This window comes from Rattus rattus, chromosome 14, assembly GCF_011064425.1.
Source record: "Rattus rattus isolate New Zealand chromosome 14, Rrattus_CSIRO_v1, whole genome shotgun sequence".
In the NCBI taxonomy this organism is placed as follows: Eukaryota; Metazoa; Chordata; class Mammalia; order Rodentia; family Muridae; genus Rattus; species Rattus rattus.
The window spans coordinates 60,122,318-60,144,788 of NC_046167.1; the positions used below are offsets into that span (position 1 = coordinate 60,122,318).

The window sequence follows — 22,471 nt, forward strand, 5'->3', positions numbered from 1 at the left end:
CAGCGACCGTTCCTGTGACATGTCATGAGGAGAGTACCATCTGCAGAACCTAGAAGTACTGTTTGCTGGGCAGGGGTTTGCTATGATTCACTGTGCTAGTCTATGAATGGTGTGACTTCGAGGTATTCATTAAAAAAGAAATCTTGTCTCCACTGGTAAAAATCACTAATCTTAAGGAGACTGGAACCCTTCAGTTGTTCAACCCTCTTGCATTTCAGTGATAGAGCCAGCCTGGCCTGCGGAATAATCCTGTTGACGCGTGTGCACTCTCATTGTAACTATTTTATCGGCCATTCCTCCTTCAGTCACGACAGGCTGTTTTGCTGGCTGTCTATTCTCTTGCATTGGCTGTTATCATCTTTAGGACTTGGGATGCATTGCTCTTCTGAATCTTAGTTTACAATGAGAAACGAGTGTTAATCTGATGCATTTCTTTTATGTGTGACTTGCAGGTTCTTTTCTCTTGCAGTTTTTTTTTTTTAAATTTTTTTATTAGGTATATTTCTTTACTTACATTTCAAATGGTATTCCCTTTCCCGGTTTCCTATCCATAAGCTCACATCCCTACCCTCTCCCCCATACCAGTGTTCCCCTCCTCCACCTCCTTTATCTCCCCTCCCCCAACATTCCCCTGCACTGGGGGTTCAACCTTGGCAGGACCAAGGGCTTCCCCTTCCCCTGGTGCCCCAACAAGGCTATTCTCTGCTACATATGCAGTTTGAGCCCTGGGTCAGTCCATGGTAGTAGTTTAGTCCCTGGAAGCTCTGGATGGTTTGCATTGTTGTTCTTATGGGGTTGCAAGTCTCTTCAGCTCTTTCAATCCTTCCTCTAATTCCCCTAAACGGGGTCCTGTTCTCAGTTCCATGATTTGCTGCTAGCATTGACCTCTGTATTGCGCATGCTCTGGGTATGTCTCTCAGGAGAGATCTATATCCGGTCCCTTTCAACATGTACTTTTTAGCTTCATCCCTCTTATCTGGTCTTGGTGGCTGTATATATATGGGCCACATATGGGGCAGGCTCTGAATGACCATTCCTTCAGTCGTTGCTCTAAACTTTGCTTCAGTATCTCCTCCTATGGATATTTTTTTTTTTCTCTTTCAAGAAGGAGTGGGAGCATCTGCATTTTGGTCATCCTTCTTGAGCTTCCTGTGGTCTGTGGATTGCATCTTGGGTAATTTGAGCTTTTGGGTTAATCTCCGCTTATCAGTGAGTTCTCTTGCAACTTTTAATACTCGTTCTTTGTTCTGGATACTTGGGTGTTTTTACTATCATTTGCTGTAGGGATTTTCTTTTCTGGCCTTGTCTACTTGGTGTGCTGCGTGCCGCTCCTTGTATCTGCATGAGTGTGTCTCCCCTTAGTTTGGGGAGATAAACAAAATCTCTTGTGTTCTTGTTGAAGATCTGCTCTATGCCATTGATCTGGACTCTTCTCCTTTATCGATGCCTATTGAAAGTTTTTTTTTTTTTTTGTTTGTTTGTTTTGTTTTTTTCCCATTGGGTTCCACATAGTTGTTTTTTAGAAAACAAAATCCCAAACGTTCAATTTTACAATGAAGGTTCAGGAGCCAGAAGCTGTGGTGAAACCTGCTAACTCTGCTGACCCAGATGACCTTCCCACTAAGCTGACGTCCCAGAAGGAAAAAGCGCCTCTTCCTCCCACTGTCTTACTTGTCCTTCAACTCAACAGTCCCTCCTTTCTCTCTCCTAGGTCCCTGTCAACTGGCTGACTGCGCAGCCCCTTGACCTATCATTGACTTTATTTAGCTCTTGTTTACCGAAAGCTATAATGGTGTGTCTAGGGCTGAGTCACCACCACCAAGTTTTTCCAGTCTTGGGGTTCACTCTGTGCTCCAATATCCTGCAGCACCACATTTTCCGTGTGCTCCTTTCTTGTGTTTATAAAGCTCGTGTTCCTTGCCTGTTTCGTCTAGAGTCTCTGTTTTGTCGTTAAGACCCAATGTTCTGTCATCTGCTACATTTGTCCTCATCGAGAGGCTTCCCTCTGAGTTTTTTCTACCTGGGCTATTTATTTGCTTGTTTGTTTTTCCAATTCTGTCTTCTTGTCAGCCTGAGTCCTCGTCAATGTTTCTCTCTCCTGACTGAATTCCGTTCTGAAGTCTTGGATCGTCCTCATCTCTGTGAGCCTCCTGTTAGTGTTTTCTTGGGCATTGCTCAAATGTTTGCTCTCCTTAAATGTTTTTTTCTTTGATTTCATCGAGCTGTTTCTCTGGGTCTTCTTCAAACTCCTTGACTTCTTTGAGGTTTATAGTTTCTTTTTTGTTTTGTTTTGTTCTTTAATTTCTGTGTCCTGGATTTTATCTAGGCGATTTTCATTGGCAGGTATTTCTAGGTTTTAGAGAGAAGATGCTGGCTTGATCTTTCATATTGTTGGTATTTCTGTGATGAGATCTGGGCTCGTGGGATTTCTTTGATAAATCTGAGTTGATTATGGAGGGGGCAGGGGTAGGGCTGGGTCAGGTTGGAAGTGGCTTGTGCCAAGTCCAGGGTGGGATGGGGTAGATGTCTGAGTGAAAAAGTTAGCTTTGGCATGGAAAAGCCCCATGGTTTGATGGATTGGTAGTGAGGCTACTAGCCCAAGCCCAGAGCCCTTCCGTAAAGCAGGCAGACAAGGTCAGACTAGGCTGGTGGGTTGTAGAACCTCGACTAACCCTGGTAGATTGTGGGAAAGACATGGATGATGAGGTGAGAGCTATTCATCAAGCTAGACCCAGGAAGGAGGGACATGGGAAGTTTGGGTATAGAAGTGGTTGATGGAGGCAGGTCAAAGGGTCCTGTGTGGGTAAGGCTGGTCCCAGTGGGAACATAGAGTTGGCTGCACAGCACAAGGTGTCAGTGGGGCTTGGAGTGTGGGACCTTGTGGAAGCCTAGAGGTTGGCTGCTGTGGGACCCTAACTAGATATGGTGAATTTCGCAAAAAGTATGGGAAACATGCCAGGGTAGACCTTGGAGGAGGATGTGGATGTCTGGCATTTTTAGTGTGGCTTCTATAGCTAGAACTCAGGTACGCAGGCTGGCAAGCTATGCTGTTTACTGCTTAAGCGATCTTCCCAATCCACAAGACTTCTTTATTCTTTAAAAGGAGAGTTTTTGCCAAGTATGGTGATGTTCCCACTGCCTTCCCACTCACTCAGGCAGAGACAAGTTAAGGCCAGTTTGGGCTTAAATAGTGGAATGGATTCAAAAACAGGAAGAGCTATGGATGGACCTGAATGAAGTTCCGGATCCTCGGTGTCCCTCCACCCAACCCCCCGCCAGCCAAATGATAAATGATTTTCAGACATTAAGGAAAAATAAACAGCATGTGTTTTACTATTTGGTGGACACACCAGCATGGATGGATGCACACCAGAGAAGATTACAGTGTATCAGTAATGTTAACTGTAATAGTCTACTCTCGTTATATCCCTAAATTAAGCTTATCAGTTGAAAATATCGTCAAGCTTGTCACAGAGGGAGGCACAGGACCAAAGGTCTCAGCTTCATCTTCATCGGGTGTCAAATTATATGCAAAACGTGTACTTCACAGGCTGGCGATTGGTGAAAAGAGAGCAATTAGAAGTGGCTCATGCCTGTAAGAGCAGAGGCAGATTGCTATGAGTTCAAGGTTAGCCTGAGCTACAGTTAGACCTTGATTTGGGGGAAAAAAAAATCTCTCTACCAAATCTTCAAGAAACCGTAAGAAACCACCAACATCAGAAAGAGATCATTCACTGGGCCCTCATAGTTTAGGAAGTTAAATTCGCTTCACGAAGTGGAAGGTAGAACCTCAAAAATACAGCAGTTTCTAGCTTTTAAAAAATGTCTATCAGGCCAACCAGCGGTGCACACGCCTTTAATCCCTTCACTGGAGGCAGAGGCAGGCAGATCTCTGAGTTCAAGTCCAACCTGGTCTACAAAATGAGTTCTAGGACAGCCAGGGCTACACAGAGAAACCCTGTCTTGAAAAACAGACAAACAAAAACGCATGTGGGGCTCTGTGTTTAAGAGCACTGGTTGTTCTTTGAGAGGACTTAGGTTCAATTCCCGGCACCCACATGGTGGTTCACAGTGTCTATAGCTCCTGTTCAAGGTATCTGGAGACATACATATAGGAAAAACACCAGTGCACATAAAATTAAATAAATTATTTTTTAAAAAAACATTTAAAAATGCATATTGATCATCAATGTGCCATCTTGAAAATTTTTCTATTAAAAGGCATTACACTTGGTGAAAATTCTGATACTGATTTCAAAAATATATCTCTTGGTTTTAAACTTATTAATTTGGTAAGGGTTTACCTCTTGCTGTTCATCTCAGTAAAACAGAATTTGTGTAAATGTTTCAGGAAAGAATTGGCAAGAACGATCTTGACCGTGGGCGGTAAGAAGTGTTTAGAATTTTAAATGTGTAGAATATTGGGCACTAGGAGAGATGTATGAAGATGTTGAAGTATGAGGAATAAATTATGCTCTGTTTGAAGTCAGGAAATTACAATTTTGTTTTCTTACTTCCAAGAGGTTCTGGCCTGCTGAAAAATCATAAAGCTAACAGACACCTACTGGCCAGTATTGTCACATTCTAGTATGTTGTCACACGTGCTTCAACTAAAATTCTTGTAAATAAAAGACAGCACAGTTGTGAATAAAGCCCTCTATCTCTGTGTCCCTCCTTCCTGTCTTTGACTCAGATACCTTTTGATTCCCAAACATAATCTTTATGCTTCTTAATCTGCATAATAATTACATTTAATCTGAATAATAATTACATGATGATTTTATAGATTTTCAAAACCTTCTGTGACTACTGCCTTGTCAGTCCATCTGATTACACCCCTCTTCTTGCCTGTACAATTATTTGAGGTTTGGACTGTGGCTGTAGAGTGCTTGCTTAACACGCACAAAACCCTGGGTTCGAGCCCTGACTCCCCTAGACCTGGTGTGGGGACATGTGGGGGACGGAGGGAGGAGAATCAGGAGTTCATGGTTTTCCTTGGCTATAGAGTGAATCTGAGTCCATCCTGAGCTACAATGAGACCCTGCTTTTTAAACAGAATTCTTTGACATTTGAGCATATAATGTAACTGCAGTAAAATATCCTAACTTTAATGAGATTTTGTTTTTGCTGTAGAAATATCTTAAGGCTATTTGATCTGACTTGGTATTTTAATGTGCCTTAAATATAAAATCTAAAAAGTATCTGTTACATCTGTATTATATATATATATATTTTTTTTTTCACGGTACTAACTAGGGGTTGAGCTCAGCATCTTATACGTAGTAGGCAAACATTCTACTAACTGAACAATATTACCAACCCTTGGAGATAGTATTTTTAAAGATGTTATCTATGAAACCTATTCAGATTTCCCCCCTAGCAATCCTTAAGTAGGCTCTGGATGCCGTAATGACTCTGAATGTGTCTCGCTGCTTTTCACCACGGGCTTAACTCTAGACCCAATGCTGACTTTAAAATATCTTGTTTTCTGTTGCTCAGCAACAAGAATCCACCTAGGCCTTCTGTGGTTTGAATCTCTAGATTATAGCCAGCAGGTCGCGCTCTCTGAGGCGCTGTGTCGAATGGCTGTTGGATCACAAAGGAATGAACTTGCTACTCAGTGGTTTGAGGATACCGTCCTGGCTGAAGCTTTCAAAGAAGTTAAGAATCGGGAGTTTGAGACGGTGAGAATCCTGGCCATCTGCCCAATCAGCTTTTACTGAGGATCCTTTTAGATTTTCCTGGCTTTTTGGCTCGGGAGAAGATTTAATTTTCTTAAAGGTGAAAAAAAATTTTTTTCATTGTGTGTGTGTATGTAAGGAGGAATATGCGTGTGAGTGCATGCCCGTTGCGTGTGCTGCACTCCCGGGATGTGGAGTTACAGGCAATTGTCTGACATAGATACCGGAGAACCACACTAGGGTTATCTACAAAAGCAAAATATGTCCTAACTGTTGAGCCATCTCTCCAGCCCCTCGCTGCTTAATATACGATCAGATTGCGATCCTTGATGTTCTGTTTACCCTTGTCAGTGAAACAATTTGAAGGCGCATAAGCAAAATACTTGTGGGACACATGAGGAGATACATACAGGGCTCTTCAGAGGAATCCATCCAGGAGGGAAACTGTGAATCTGATGGGTTCAGGCAAGGAAAACATTTGGGAGCAGGTAGAGATTTTGATTTTGATTTCCCCCCAAAAGAGTAGGAATACAATTGAAGAATAAAGAGAAAAAGACTTAGAGTTGTGGGGAGGGACTCTGTGACATGACAGGGGGCTGGCCTTGGTAATCGCACTCGAGTGGTGAGACCACAGAGGGTCCAGCCGCTGCGGTGTAACGGTGCAGGGATTTTTGGTGGTTGGGCGTTTGGTTGGTTTTTTGCAATAAGCTTACTAGGGTTATTTCATCGAGCACAAGAACAGCTCTTGGCTTTGTTGTGTATCTACCTTCCTCCTTCAGTTGCTACTGCATTTCTTTTATTCATTCGCAAATACCTTTAAATCAGGGCTAGAGCCTCAGGAAAGGGTGACATTCATATTGGGTGCTCCTTCTAATGAAGCCTTCTACTCAACACCACTGTGCAATCAGGATTATCATACGATTTACACTGTACTAAGTTTAAACCTTTATATTGTATGTCTTAGACTCCAGGGCTGCCGTATGTTCTAAGGTCATGATCCCAGGGACTTTTTGGCTTTGAGTTTTACCTCAAGTTAGAGTCCAACCAGCCTGACTTAGGTGAGGTTTGCATAAACTTAGGTAAGGTCACGAACTGGTGAAGTCTTACTATTTCATCCGCAAAGCGGGAATGAATCCTACCTTAAAAGGAGGAGTTTCTTAGGTAGGGTTACTATTGCTATTACAAAACACCATGAGCAAAAGCAACTTGGGCAAGAAAGAGAGGGTTTATTTGGCTTTTATATCCTGATGGGATATTGATGGGAGCCAAACTAGGCAGGAACCTGGAGACAGAAGCTGATGCAAAGGCCATGGAGGGGTGCTGCTCACTGGCTTGCTCCTCCTGGCTTACTCACTGATCTTACATCACCTAGTACCGTCATCCCAGGGGGTAGCACCACCCAAAATGGGCTGGTCCTCCCACATCAATGACTAAGAAAATGCCCCCCAGGCTTGTATACAAAATATATAGGGGGCACATGGGAAGATAAAAATGGAACTTCTTTAGAGGGAACCAAGCCAGGAGACAAATTGGGAATGTGATGGCTTTTATGAAGGTTCCCTCATCTAAAATGACTCCCGCTTGTGTCAACTTCACATAAAAGTAGCTAGCACAAGGAGAATGAGTGAGTGAGAGAGGGGGAGGAGGGAGGGAAGGAGGGAGAGAGGGAGAGAGAGAGCATGAGAGAGAGAGAGACAGAGACAGAGACAGAGACAGAGACAGAGACAGACAGACCAACCGACCAGAGTGTCTGGGGTGTCATGGTCAACCAGACACTACTTATCTGTCTCTACAGATGATGTGAATAGAGAAATTACCTCATTCCCAAAAATCATCTCTCCAACAACCTCCCAGTCTACCAGCTTCTCTATTGAATTGGTTTTAGATTAAAGTCTTACGTTGGTCATATCTGTTGAGAACCAAATACAGATTTGAAGTGTGAGAAACGTTTGATGACAACAGCCAGTCCTTGGAAACATAAAATGAAGACAAATCTGGACTCATGTGTCTCTTTGTCCTTAGGATGTCAGGGCGACATAGTCACTGCCTTGATGGCTGTTGTTTAGGAGAATTCTAGAGGTTGTCCTTGTTCTTGGAGTATATGGCATAGATGATCTACAAAGGACAGACGTGGGGAATATGTCCACGTGAATTCACCCAAAGTTGATAGGTTGTCTGACGTTTATTGAACAGGTGTCAGGGAAGTGTGTGGTAGAGGAGTTCGTCAAATACTGGGCTCTAAGGGAGGTCTAATTTTCTTGCTCACTCTTTCGCCCAAATGAATCCACCCATCATGCGTTGGCTTTTGAGCACTAAGCATTCTCCAGCTGAGTAGGTAACGTTGAGGGTATGAGGAGGCAGCTTACCTACAACCTTCTCTCTGGGCACAAAACATTGCTGCCACAAAGCTGTGAATCCCAGGGTTGGCCAGCATGGTAGTCAAGATAGCGTGCTTCTAAATCTAAGCCTCATATCATTTGTCTTAGGACTGTCGGCAGTTTCTCAATTTCCTCAATAACAGACTCGGCGACCAGAGAAGGTAATGTGTCTTTGGGGTTCTTTTATCGGATAATTGTAAATATGATATTGTCTAATATTTTAAGACTATCTAGGATCTTTTTAATTTTGAAGAGCAATAGGATCAGCATTTTACTGATAGGTTAATTGGTTGGAAATCTAGGAAGAGCCTGGTATGGTGGATCACAACCGTAATCCTCGTACCTGGGAGGCTGAAGTGGGTGGGTCTTTTGGTTAGATTTGTTTTGTTTCAAATGTATTTTTTCTATGTGTATGAGTGTTTGACCTCTGTGTAGATATACAAGGTGTGTGTCTGAAGGGTATGGAATCTCCTGGAACTGGACTTAGAAGACAGTTGTGAGCTCCCGTGTGGGTGTTGGGAACTGAACCCAACAAGTGCTGTCAACCGCCTTCCTATCCTGAGAGTTCCTGGATCTCTTGAGTAATTTTGAAAAGGCTAAAGGTGCCGAGGATAGGCATATGGTGGACAGGTAACTCCTTGATGAGACAATATTTGCTAAATTCACTCTGCTCTTTAGGCATTAGGACCAAGTGATTTTTCTGGAATGAATGCTGATAACCCTGACTTATGAGCTGTGTGCTGGAGGTGAAATCTTACCACAGGAGACCTTTATTTGCAGAGTTGAAGCCCCTCACAAGCCCTGTGTATCAGAGACTTCCCAGCATGCCACAGTTATGAAAACGATAAGACAGCTCCAGGTCATTTCGATTTCTAACTGTGAGGTGTTTTGCAGGGTCTGCTCGTTCCCATGCCTGGCTGCTTTTGCCGACACTCAGGAGGTAGGCGTGTATGCCCTACTCCCTCTCTCTCTCTCTCCATCAGGGTGGTGTGAAAAGAAACACTATTAGGTTTACACAGTTAGGTCAGACTTTTGCTGTCAGTACTCTGAGGGGCCATTTACTTACTTGTGTGTGTGTGTGTGTGTGTGTGTGTGTGTGTGTGTGTGTGTGCGCGCGCGCATACGTACATGCATGTGCATATATGTTCTTGTGTGCAGGTGCATACATGTAGAAAGTTAGATGCTACTTGAGGTTCAACACCTATGGACACACACACAAACACACATGATGCACTCAAAGGGGGGAAAGCCACACGGCCCATGGAGATGGCTCATCAGATAAAGGTGCTTTTGCCAAGCCCAGTGACCTGAATTCGGTCCCTGAGAGATGCGTGGGAGGAGTGAACTGGCTCCTGCAAGTTGTCCTCTCAACCTTCACGTGTATGCCGTGACATGCACTCATGTGAATGCAAACACACAGTAAATAAGATGTAGAGAAACCATAAAATGTCCCATGCCCTTCTTCATGCAAGGCCCAAGGGGAATACACGTATGTATAAAGTGCTGTATAAATTTCCCTTAGGAGATGAGTGTCCATTTGTGGTATGAACGAGTCCCTTTGCCAGACCCCCTTCCTGTCATATACATGCAGACGTTCCATAGTCAGAACTACTCTGGTCTAAGATTTCAGATGAGTGGTGCTCAGCCTGGACTCCTGACATCTGTCTAGAAGGCCTCTAGGGAGGATAAAGGCATTGCAGGAGGAGCCTCTGGGCAGATGCCTATGGGAAGTTGGACAGAAAAGATGTTTACTCTTTCTAGAACACCACATTGCTGGAATCTTGATTTTTACTAGAGTGTGTACTTTGTACTGATAAAAGCAATCTGAGCTCAAGTTGTTCCCTGACAGGTAGTAAGCTCAACATCAAATCACCACTCACAAAAATCTTCCTTGCTAGAAGTTTCCATCACTCTTCATGGTTTACTATGGATTCAACTCTCAGCGGGTTCACTCTACCTTCATGATTTCCACCAAGGGAAAAACCTGTGTGGGTGGAGTCATGTAACACATTTAAGTGTCTGTTAGATATTCCGAGGACAGTCGGATCTTCCTGGAAAGGGCTTGGAGGACCAGACTGAGACCCACTTCCGGTTTACATGGGATTTTGGTACTAAGAGCAGAGGGTAGCTCTGTCCTAGGAGCATGGGCTATTGTTAGTGAGTAATTTAAACTGGACCCTTGGCCATGAGGTTCCCGAATAACGTTTGCTGAAATTCTCCCACAGATGAGAAAACCAGCAGATGAAAAATTAGAGGAATTTTGGATCGATTTCAACCTAGGAAGCCAGAGTGTGACTTTTTACATAGATAACGCAGAGGTAATGAAGTTTCCCCAGCAGGCCTAAGCATTTAGGAATTCTTTGTGTAAATACATTTATACATTCATAACTTCCCCCCATTTTTTCCCCTCAAGAGTGCTCTGTGGGAGCCAGTACAACTTTTGAAGGAAGCTGTGACCAAATTCTTCATTATTGGTAAGATGTAAACACCTTCCCGTAGAGCGTCAACTGTTGCTTCTGTTGATGTTATGTTTAGTTAACTCGAGAGCAGATTTTGACCATGCGTTCTTACTTGGAGTCTCTCTCTCATTTTAAAAGATTTATTTTGTTTATATGTTTGTGTCTGTCTCTGTCCAGAAGTACTTGCTTGTGGGTGAATGTCTTCAGAGGCCAAAAGAGGGTGTCGGATCTCCTTGAGCTGATGTAAGAGGTGTCTGTGTGGCACCTGATGTGGGTGCCGAGAACTGAACTTGGGTCCTTTGGAAGGATAGAATGACCTGTTGCCCTTTGAGCCATCTCTCCAGACTTAGAAGAGAGGCTTCTCTGAATGGGAATTGAACTCAGCCTGAGGTAGTGAGCGTGCCAAGTCCTTGACCACTAGACAACCAGGGAATATTTGAAATATACTCTAAATCAAAGAGTGGGTTGGTTTCAATTCACTGTTTAACTGACTCTTTGAAAGATACTAACTTGTAATGAAGATAAAGATGGTTGTGCTGTTGTCTGTTCTTATCTGTGTTAAATCTTTACAGTCTGCCGTGGTTTTATACTGGCAGATCATGGTAGTTTTATTAGCCAATGGTTTCAAGGGGATTGCCATCTTGGACCACCCAAGTGAAGACCTATGTGTCTCCCTTTCTCTTCCTTTTCTTTCTATCATGGTGGGTACTTGGCTTTTAGCTTTGTCTGATCTTTCATGACCTTCCCACTGGATCTAGCATCTGTCTAGCCTGTACTTACTGTGGCTTTTTTCCCCCCTGGAGACTGAATTTTAATTTTGATCCAATTTTGATCAAGACTGAAAATATCAGTCTTGAAACTGAGTGTTCATTTGTCACAACAGTATCACGGAAGGGGCTGTCGTCTGAGACCCAGACATCTCCATAGATACTTCACTTCTCTTAAAGAGATGACTACTGACATGGATATTGGCATGTTGTAAACTGAATTTTAGAACTGTAGGATTTCAGAGGACGGGGGAGAGGAAGAGAAGAGAATATTGCTTAGGATATTTGAAACTAAAATACCTGTTGTATAACAAGAATTCTTTTAGAGAGACATGGAATGGTGCCATACAAGAGGATACTTATTTCTTTACTCATAAAGCAAGGTCCTTCAATAGGCCTCTAAGTCTGTGTGTGTGTGTGTGTGTGTGTGTGTGTGCGCACAAATAAAAATTTCAAAGTCGTTTATATTTAGTATGACTTCATATTACCGTTGCAGAAAATTATAAACAGTTGACAAGAGCTTTCGTTACACTGACATACCTGATATGACACATACTTTTTTGTTGTTAGAAAACGAAAGCATAAAGCTGTTCATTGTTTACCTGAAGCAGCCAATTGTTATCAGCAAGAGAGAAGCAAAGAAAATAGAAATCTACTTCGATAGGCAACTTGACATATCACAAGCTTCCATTCAAGCTTTGGGAGAAGACGAACAGGTGGTCTGTCTGTCTGTCTGTCTGTCTGTCTGTCTGTCTATCATCTTATCTCTCCCCCTCTTACCTCATACCCCCACTCTCTGTAGTTTCTTCCTTCCTTCCTTTCTTTCTTTCTTCATTTCTTTTTTCTTTTTAAAATAGGGATTCTCTCTATAGCCCTGAAACTCACTCTGTAGACCAGGCTGGCCTTGAACACAGAGACCCACTTGCCTCTGCCTTGCTAGTGCTGGGATTAAAGGCCAGTGCTACCATGCCTGGCTTCATTTCCTTTGATTATTTGAAAATGTATTTTCAATCTCTTGGGTTTTGATGTAGCCTTTAGCCAAGCAGAAGACTTGAGAATTCTAGGTTTTGGTCTGAACTCTTCCTCTGGTGACATTATCTTAAATATGCAGGCACAAAGGCCTTTTCCGCCGTCAGAGGCTTCATTGCACGCACTGTGGACAGTGCAGCTTGGGCGAGGTATTACTGCTCCCCTTCCATACTCCCACAGAGACAGTATTGCTTCTTGACCTTTCTTCCTGGTCCTGTCAGGAATCAGCAGGGAGTTCCCCAATACTGTACAGGTCTTTCCTGGTAGAAATGTCCTGTACCTTGGGATTCTGTGGTCTCCCCACTTGATTCAGCTTCTTCCTATGCACACACAGGGGCATTTTCCCATCACAGACAGTAGGCAAGGCAATGAGATTTGTGGTAAAGGGACTCCCAACAACAGACAAAGAGACTGAATGGAAAGACCACGGGAAGGGAAGGAGTAAGGTGTGGGAAGGAGTCTCGGCTGGCCTTTTTTGTTTGTTTTGAGTTATACATTAAAGCATCTTGTAGGTGATAAAGCGCTCTACAGATAGAGTTCTTAAGGTCCTACACGGAGGATGAGGGTGAGAGACGAAGGAGTACTAGCCGCTTACAGAAAAAAAAATCTCCTCTGTTATGTTGCATGACAAAGTGACCCTCTGTGCTCAGTTTGCCTTTACCTGTGAGGACCATTAAATTCCCATATTCCCACACTTCCCAAACTGGCTTTGGTGTGGAGGACTAGAGTCTACACTGGAGGAAGCCACGGCTCCTGGAGAAGGAAGCTCCTGTAAGAAAAGGGTAGGGATTGGGGGATCATTACTGGGTGCTCACTGCAGACTCACACTGAGAGAGCCACAAGCCAAGGAAGAGGGGATGAAAAGTCACTGGAGGCCTTAGATCAGCATAAGCCAGAAGAATCTGGATGCCAGGTTTTTTTTCCTTTTCTTTTCTTCTCTTTCTTTTTCTTTCTTTCTTTCTTCCCCTCCCTTCTCCTCCCCTCTCCCCTCTCCTCCCTCCACCTTCTCCTCCCCTCTCCTCCCTCTCCTTTCTCCTCCCTCTCCCTCCTCCTCCCTCTCCCTTCTCTTCCTCTCTCCTCCCTTTCCCTTCTCCTCCCTCCTCCACCTTCTCCTCCCCCCTCTTATCTCCCTCCTACTTCTGTCATCTATATTTTGTTACACATCATCAACAGGCTGGGTCACTGATAAAGAGACAGAGTTTATTTAGCATTGGAGTCTGGAGCCACCGTTGACCATGTCCTGACATCTGTCCAGCCTCTGAAGGCCAGGACTCAGAAGCAAAGGTCTTACAGCCCTGCCTCCTGAACACCTCCACTCTCAGAGCTACTGCGCTGGGAATATGGCTTCTAACATGCCAGAATTGGAGAGTGCATTCAAGCCATGACAGATGACGAAAGACCATGGGAGAGTGACTGCACAATCGGGGCTGATCCTAGAAGGTGGTGGTTGAGGGGAGGGGGTGGCTGAACATAGCAGAGACTCCTCTCCCCTAATTCATCAACTTGCTGTGGGATAAAAAGCTTTAGAGCTTTTTTTTTTTTTTTAAAAAGGCCCATTCATTCATTTCAGGCTTCTGTTTTGATAAAAGTCTCCTCTGGCTTTGAAAAAGAAGATGGTGAGATTCCTAGTAGCCTCGAAGGAGAAACAGGTATGAATTCTGGGAGGTGGCAGAATTCTGACTCTAAATTCTCTGTAGAAGCACGAGGAGGGTACCTTGTAAGAAGTCCTGTACACCCTGAGCTGGTCACACAACGGCATCCCATGAAGACCTGATCGTACCCTTGAAGCTCCTTCTCATTCTGCTAATGTCCCTCTTTGGGGACATTTGGAAGTGTCCAAGAAGAACAGATGCTGGGGGTGTCAGGAGACGCAACTCTGCAGGGCTGTCTTCTCTTGAATTTTGAGTTCAAGGGCTTAGTTTTGGATTTGAGAGTCGAGGCACAACCTTCCACCAGCTCTTACCACTAGGTGGCGGTGTACTGGAGCCCTGTTTGCTTTGGAGAGTAGGGACAGAGTGCCAGCTTGCCTTAAGGAGGTTATTGCTTTCTTTGTTCCTTTCTTACTGAATGTAGAGGATGCAGAAGAATCCACAGTCCTGCCAGAGTTCGTGGATGCTGAAGTTGACCAGTGCCTAATAACTCGCCGCTTTAACGTCCAGTCGGTGCCCGCTGGGAGTAAAGGGAGCCAGGAGGTTTGTGGTCTGCGGGAGAGACAAGCGCATGTCTCCTCTCCTGAATGCTAGCCCAGTTTTCTCTTCCACAGCGGTCAGCCAGTAATTTGTCGTCTTCAGATTGAACCCATGTCCCAAGCTGATGTATTCTCTCTGTACATTGAACATGGCTCTCCCGTGAAATACCTGGCTAGACTGCTCTCTGTCTTGTCCCTTTATTTGGTATCTGGAGGAAGATGACTACAGATTAATGTAGGGAAGGAACCTGAGGGTTAGATGAGGTTTCCCTCTCTACCTGGGGATATGTGGATACATTGACTAATAATGCTGTTCTCAGGGCTTAGTATCAATCAACAGAAGTGTCCTACTTAGGGGTTCTATTGCTGTCAAGAAATCCTATGACCTGATCAAAGGGACTTGGGGAGGAACAGTTTTATTAGGATTACTCTTTTACACCACCGTTTATCACTGAAGGAATTCAGGACAGGAACTAAAGCAGGGCAGGAACCTGGAGGCAGGAGCTGATGCAGAGGCCATGGAAGGGTGCTGCTTACTGGCTTGCTCAGCCTGCTTTTATATAGAACCTAGGACCATCAACCCAGGGGTGGTCCCATCCATAGTGGTCTGCGCTCTCCCCCATCAACCACTAATTAAGAAAATGCCCACCTCATCTTATGGAGGCATTTTCTCAATTGAGGTTCCCTCCTCACTGATGACTCTAGCTTATGTTGACTTGATATAAAACTATTGCAGCCCAGGAAGTGACTCAAGTTCTTCCGGCTGGCCTTCTTGGGTTTAAACATGCACACTTGGCAGTTATCGACTGGCTCAGGCAAGAAGGGCTGGCATGTTATTTCTCAGCAGGATGGCTGTGGGTATTAACGATGCTGGTAGAAAGGGTTTGGGATGTTTTCACTCTAAAGCAGTAAGTGTTCGAGGGCGTACATACATTTAGCTTGACTTATCAGACTTTTCCCAATGCAGACAGGAAGCAAAGCCTAATGTGTGACATCACACATATGCACTCTGATGTTCAAGCTTAAAAATTAAGTAATGTAAGAAGAGTCCCTGTGCGGCTTATTTAGCCATTTGTTCCGTAAACACGCGGCGTGGAGGTATGACTGATAATGGTGTCAGGGCTTTTACATTTAACAGCCAGAGATGAGTCTTTTCAGATAAGCTATCTCCTTTTAATGTCACCATTTAGGTGTCTTGAGAAGTTGAACCCTGGCTCCTAGTGCTAAGGTTCCTGGAAACATTTTTGTAGCACTTCCTCTGGACCCGATAATACCGTGGCCATCTTTGATAGTGACAGGTCCTTGCTTGTGACTTGGAAGTGAAAATTTTGTAACAACAGAGTCATTGGGAGCCAAGTGGTGTTCAGCTGTGCTTCAGTGGCAGCATGGTCTCAAAGACTGGGCACTGACGCTTTCCTGTTACCATAGTAACAACAACAACCTCCTCCTCCCTCCTCCTCTCCCTCCTCCCCGTCCTCGTCGTCTTCTTCTCCTTCTCCTCCTCCCCCTCTTCCTCCTCCTCCTCTCCCCCCTCTGCTACCCCCTCCCATCCCTCTCCTTCCTTCCTTCTTTCTTTTTTTTTCCAGCAAACAAAATCTGAGGACTGTTCACCTGAAAACTCAAAGCCAGATGAGCCCGAACAAGGTGCGGTGAGTTTTCCCCACTATCTCTGAGTGGTCCAGTTAAATGTTTGACCAAGCTGCTTACTACCATTATTTCATTTTTAACTAGTTACTTCAGAATATGAGTATCCTGCGGATGTGCAAGAACTGTCAATTCAAAATCAGGCTTCCACATTAAATAATACAAAGTAAGTGATTTTCATTTTCAACATATTTTTTTTTTTTTAAATTTCGTGGTAACTGTACACATCGATACTTCCAAGCTTACCTGCGTCTATAGTAAGTCCCATGTTCATGGAGACATTGTGATACATCCATACATGTATCTGCAAGGTAACTGCCCTGCTTGTGGGAGACAGGATTTTTTTTTTAAATATAAGTGCAATTGTGCAATGATCAATGAACAGTTCTTGGCATATTCATCTGAAATAGCCATCACCTCCACCTAGTGAGAGCTCTCGGCCGCCTCCTTTGCTATTCTAAAACGGATTCCACAGTGTTGCTGATGGCCAGGGGTAGCCCCCTTGATGTGAAGGCAACACTGAAACCATTCTCAGGTCTAGCTGTAACTGTGGACCAATAGGGCCCATCGCACCCTTTCACCGGGCTTCTGGTGACCACCAGGTCATCTCCCTTCTCTGGGTTGGACTGTTCAATCCCACACGGCAGGTCACGTGGTTTATTTCACTTAGTGGCATTTCCTCCGGTGTCACCCATGTTGAGAATTTCAGGATTTCATCCTTGGTGGCTGAGCAGTATATAGCACTGTGCATGTGTATCATGTTTTCATATCTGTGTTTTTTTGTTTTTTTGTTTTTTTTTCCGGTGAGCATTTAGGCTATTGTAAGACTACAAAGTTACACGGTTGACTCTCCTTTGAGTACCACATGCTGACAGTTTAGAGTTTCCTCTAACCTAGCCATTCTCATCAAACTCCACGTGAAGTTTTGGGTAGAACAATTTGAGTTGTAGCAAACCTTTAGAGTTGCCTTGCGGAGGTGTATTTTCCTGCTGCATTTTAGATTGAACACAAGACGGGTGTATGGAACTCAGTTTCCTTCTTAAAGAATGACAAAGCAGGAGCATTTGTAATGGCATTACAATGCAGGGTAGCTTTAGGACACAACATACAGGGGTTCCTACAGAACATGGTGAGAGAGAAGAGAAGATTTAAGTAGGTGGAGAGATAGTGTGCTCATGAGAGGGACAGCGCAAGATCTCAATTCTGTGCAAATAGATCTAAGTATTTACCATAACTCCCGGTTTGAGTATCGGTAGGCTTAAAAAGAAACTGGTGCGCCATTTCTCAATTCCTCGTGGGACCTTAATAAGGTTTTCAAGACGGAGCAAAGAGACAGGACCTTCCACCCTGCCTGCTCTGCAGACTTACTGGAAGCTGAGAGAGTGGTGTTGCTATAAAGATAGCTAAATAAAAGCAGGAAGCGAGCAAAGATTCTTCAGGGATGTGGGCTGTTGGTGGCTGATGGAAATACAGAGGCCGCTCAGTAGAGAAAGGTGGGGTCTCCTATAACTGATGTGAAATTAACTGAAATAGTATGTGAATGACGGGATATCCTTATGACACCCCCCCAAAAAAAACCCCAGCAACGCCCTCGAAATGATCTTCAGATCTTTTCATTGTATTAAAATGAACTAAGCTTGGGTTATAGACTTACACATAAAACATACTTGGAACAAATACGTGATTTTGCAGGGGTCAGTTTTGAAGGTATCAAACCAAAACCAGCCTGAAAAAACACCAAACAAATGAACAAACAAGAAAACCCCAGTGAACCGATAAACTAGACTTCACCCACGCCCTTCTGCTCTTTGAAAAGAAGTCATAGTATGGAAGAAAAGACCAGCCACGGCCTTGTTGAAAACATTTGTAAATATTTGCTTCTGGGCCTGTGGTTGAAAATCTCAGTGGTAAAGATGCAAACCAATGAAGCTACAGGGAAAAGACGTAAGGAAGTTTTGCCCTGAGAAGACATTTACAGGTGGTGGATGAGCGCACGAGAGCCGTTCTGTCCACACCATGGGGGTATGCGTCAGAACTGCTGTGTGTTTGTCACGTTCATGACAGGATGGAGACAACGGTGCCCTCACGACTGCTGGTAGCTTCTTAAAGTGAGGATACCAACCCTCTGGTCCATTCTTCCCATATTTGGTATTTTTCAAGATGTCTGTCAACATAGGTCCACAAAGAGAATGTGTGCGGATATTTACAATAGCTTTGTTTAGGAAAACCATCAAATAGAAACAATTCAAATGATCATCAGTGGGGTGAATGGATTTTTAGTACAGGATGAATGTCCCCAATCAAATGCCTAGGACAAGGCATATATATATATGTATATGTGTGTGTATATATATATACACACACACACATATATGTATATGCTGTGTATATGTATTATAGGTATGATTTAATACATATATACACATATATGATATATACAACCTATATAACACATATATACATATGATATATAGATCTCATATCTTGGGAGTAAGACCTGAATCCAAACATCAATTCCTTTTGTCCTTTACATGCCTGATGCCCATGGGCTGATGGCGATGTCACAGTGTTTTGGTGTGCCTGCAGTTCCACTGGCCGCTCACATAAGACAGGCATGGGCTTCCACTGTATCATCACCTTCACACTCAGATGGTTTGGACTTTAGTATTTGGTTGGGAACTTTAGATTTGGACCTACCAATATCAGATTTCTTTCAATTCCCTTGGTTACAAGCCCAAAAGCTAGATTGGAAAACCATATTGGTTCTCTCTTTAATTTTTTTTTCCCCTGCTGGATCATGCTATTTCCCATAGAGCTGTTCTTCAACAGCACACACAAGTCCCAGACACCCGATTGGTGAGCGGTGGGTACTTACTGCTAGGCATAGATGAGGAACTTGTGGAACTCAGTAGAGCAACCCAGTTGAAGAGCAGACAGTGCTTCTTCACAGAAGACAAGTGACAAGGTGACAGCATCACCAAACTTTGGAGACAACTTTTTTTCTAAAGCACCCCAGATGGATCCTGGGCAGGGCTGGAGTTGGGAGAGCCCATGTTTTGAGCATCAACTGTGCTGGCAGACTACCTGTGACCCTAACCTGCCCCCTCCTCTCTTTGTGTGTGAGGGATGAAGGACTCCACAGAGGCTCATTCTATAACAGTATCTCCTCCCAGAGTGTCTATGTGGAAACAGATTGTAAGATAACATTTGTGTGCAGAACGGTGTGCATCCCACAGACTCAGCCTATGATCAAGAAGCCAGACCTTTGTGGGGAGGGAGAGGGTGACTGAGGTCAGACCTACCCTGTTCACTTGATATATTTTATTTTAGGGAAGAGTCTGCCTTTGCGAGGGACAGAGAACAGGGCAGAAGGATGTCGGTAATGTAGGAATTTCTATTGGTTTAAGGTAGCACTTCCATAAATGTTCACCATTTTCCAAACTTCCCTAACTCTACTCCCTGATGTCTACAGCTATAGACAGTGATAGGAATTATTGCAATGTCAAATGTAAAATCAGAGTCATTTCTAATAGTAGGCAGACTCCCCCACTCCAAGCCAGACAATAGAAAATGGCAATACTAATCTTTTCGTCTACACATTTACTTATGTTCTTGCTTTCTCATTCATTCCGTGATGTAGATTTTATGGGCTACTAACTGTGGAGAGGTAAATCTGCAATAGCCGCCTCCCCCACTTAGGTGAATGAGATCAATCAACAAAAATAGAAGGGGGAGGGGTGAATTTCATATTAAATCCCATTTGCTGGTAACTGGATCACAGAGGACTTAAAACCAGCCCCCTTCTGTCAATTTTGTACAGTAGTATGTATTCACAAACCTCAAAAGAAGCCTCCTTGCCACATGGTACATGAGGGGTCCTTCCTCGGGGGCCCAAGAGGCACACTGGGTAAAAATGGGCATTGCTATGGTGGCTAACACATTAAAGCCAAAGAAATCTATCAGAAGGGCAGATGTGGGGCTCTACTTCGACCCCCTAACCCTGTTAAGTTAAATTGGTCCTAGAGCCCAAAGTTTGCTCTTGCTTTAAAAAAAGAAAAAGAGAAAATGGCTGAAAGACTCAACGGTACGCGCACCACTTAACCATTAGAGGGTTTTGACTTGTTAAAAGAATTGAAACGAACCCGGTATGACGTCTCACACCTGTAATCCAGCGCATGGCACACCGAGGCAGGGGGATTTCCATGAGTTCAAAGCCAGCTTGGGGTATAGAGCAAGACAGTCTCAAAACAAACAAGAAAAAAAAAAAAAAACCCAACAAAATAAAATGCTTCTGAGGTAGTGTTTAAAGATGTGACTTTCTGTCTTTGTGAACCTAATGACACTCGATCAGCAAACCTCACTAGTGGCCTCACAGGACGAAGCACAATGCCCTAAGCCTGCATTTCAGTGTATTTCAAAACAAAAACAAAAGCACTTTAAAAAAGAACACACACACACACACAAAGGATTTTCTAAAACTCGGGATTATGAGCTGCCAGCAACGTGTCCTGAGCCATTCTTAGCCTCAGTCCCTGAGACTCGAGTTTTCCCATCTGGGGTCTGCAGACAATATGGAAGTCTGGGAGTCTTGACCCCATCAATGCACAGCCAAGCACTGTTTTCCCTTGATTTGCTTTAAGACCAGTGTTTGTCGGGTTTCTGTTGCTGTGACAAATGGAAGGAATCTGCTGCAAGAAAAGAAGGTCTCCCTGGTTCACGGCCACCGCCCCGGGCTGGGAGAATGGAGCTGATAAACCAGGCAGACTGAAGTCTCGGGCAGTGGCCGACTTAATTCAGAGCCTCGGACAATTTATGCTGAGGGTTAAGCGAGGTCACCGGAGTAAAGGTCTCATGAGCTCAGGCTGTAAACAATCACAAGGATGCGCCACATGTGGCAAGACCGTGTTTTTCCAGAGAGGCATCTAAGGATGGTTTACGCATTTAATTGAATACCAACAGCTAGCGATGAGTAATCGGAGTAAATTCCCTCCTATTCGCTACACCTGTTTTGCAAAGCCACCCCTCTGCCTCCCTTTGCCTCACTGTAGGTAAAACTCAGGGGCTTATGTGTTAGGGAAGCTCTTGACCAAGGAGATACAACCCAGCCACTGAGGAGAGCATTTTAACTTGGTTTTGTCGTGTCAGCCTGCGCTTGAAGTGGTGGAGGTGGTGTAGTATTGGGGTGCCACTGCTTCGGGACACTTACCAATCTCCTTTCAGTTCCAAACACTTGACTAGAGAGAGTTTGTCATCCTTTGAAGGGCACCTCTTGTGGGAACTGATTCATGGAATGAACGCCCCTCCTTTCTTCCCCCTCATTCTCTGTCTCTCTGTCCCTCTCTGTCTCTGTCTCTGTCTCTGTCTCTGTCTCTGTCTCTGTCTCTCTCTCTCTCTCTCTCTCTCTCTCTCTCTCTTTCTCTCTCTCGGTGGAAGAGAAGCTAGTTTTGTATCAGGAGTTGTGTCTTCCGAACTGAATCGGTGTTTGGTGTGTGAGTGCGCATGCGCGCCTGTTTATTTGTATACGGATGGCGCTAATCCCCGCTTTCGGTGTTCTCATTTGTCATCTGTTTTCGGAAAAGTTTAATGATAGGAAACACTACATCTTGGAGAGTAACGAAGGTTCAAGTTCAAATACCAGTGAACGATCCTGGACCCAGAACCACAAAAGGAAATCCCTAAGAACTTACTCCCAGAGGAGGAAGCCGAGAGTCAGCTCTCTACGGAGTAAGCAGCATTTGCTCATGCTTTTGGGCTACTTCTCAGTCAGTCAGCAGATATTTATGTTTCCGTATATGATGGGGAAGGAAGATACCAAGGAAATAACGTGGTCTTGGGATCAGCCTACAGTTGAAATATGAGATATAGAAAAAGGGTGGTGAGGAGGAATCTGGCATAGGCTGGAACCATCTTGTGTAAGAAGTGAGTGGGTCTTGAGCTAACCCTTGAGTAGGATCTGATAAGCTGAGAAGAGTCCTTTATTGTTCAGTGACAGAGTATGAGGGTGCTGGTGAGGGTGGGGTGGGGGGCAAGCAGGGATCGAGGATGAATGAGGAGGAAAGCCTGAGCGCAGACCCCCAGGCAGGACAGGAATTACTGGTAGTGTGCACGTGTGTGACGGCAAGAGGGATGGGCGTATCTGTGTCTCACATGGAAATGTGCTCACTGTGTGCTCACTTCCAGTCCTACCACTCTCCCCCATCAGAAGTGGCCGTGTTCCTGAGAAAGATGAAGTAAGTGCACTTTATTGGTTGCCCCGGGGCATTATGGGTGGGTCAAACTTCATCACTTTCTTCTGGACTGTGAGTAACAGATCAGGGTCTCCTGG

At 44.3% G+C, this 22,471-nt stretch overlaps 1 protein-coding gene across 1 annotated transcript in view; it reads left to right on the forward strand.

Moving 5' to 3' along the window:
* Sycp2l (synaptonemal complex protein 2 like) overlaps nt 1–22,471 on the forward strand; it is a 52,995-nt gene that overhangs the window by 12,461 nt on the left and 18,063 nt on the right. The window contains 14 exon segments of the mRNA XM_032884244.1: nt 4,352–4,386; nt 5,542–5,684; nt 8,168–8,220; nt 8,954–8,999; nt 10,285–10,377; nt 10,473–10,533; nt 11,856–12,012; nt 13,866–13,963; nt 14,388–14,506; nt 16,089–16,146; nt 16,234–16,312; nt 19,477–19,525; nt 21,726–21,870; nt 22,327–22,376. Of these exon segments, the coding sequence (XP_032740135.1) occupies nt 4,352–4,386; nt 5,542–5,684; nt 8,168–8,220; nt 8,954–8,999; nt 10,285–10,377; nt 10,473–10,533; nt 11,856–12,012; nt 13,866–13,963; nt 14,388–14,506; nt 16,089–16,146; nt 16,234–16,312; nt 19,477–19,525; nt 21,726–21,870; nt 22,327–22,376 (1,186 nt within the window).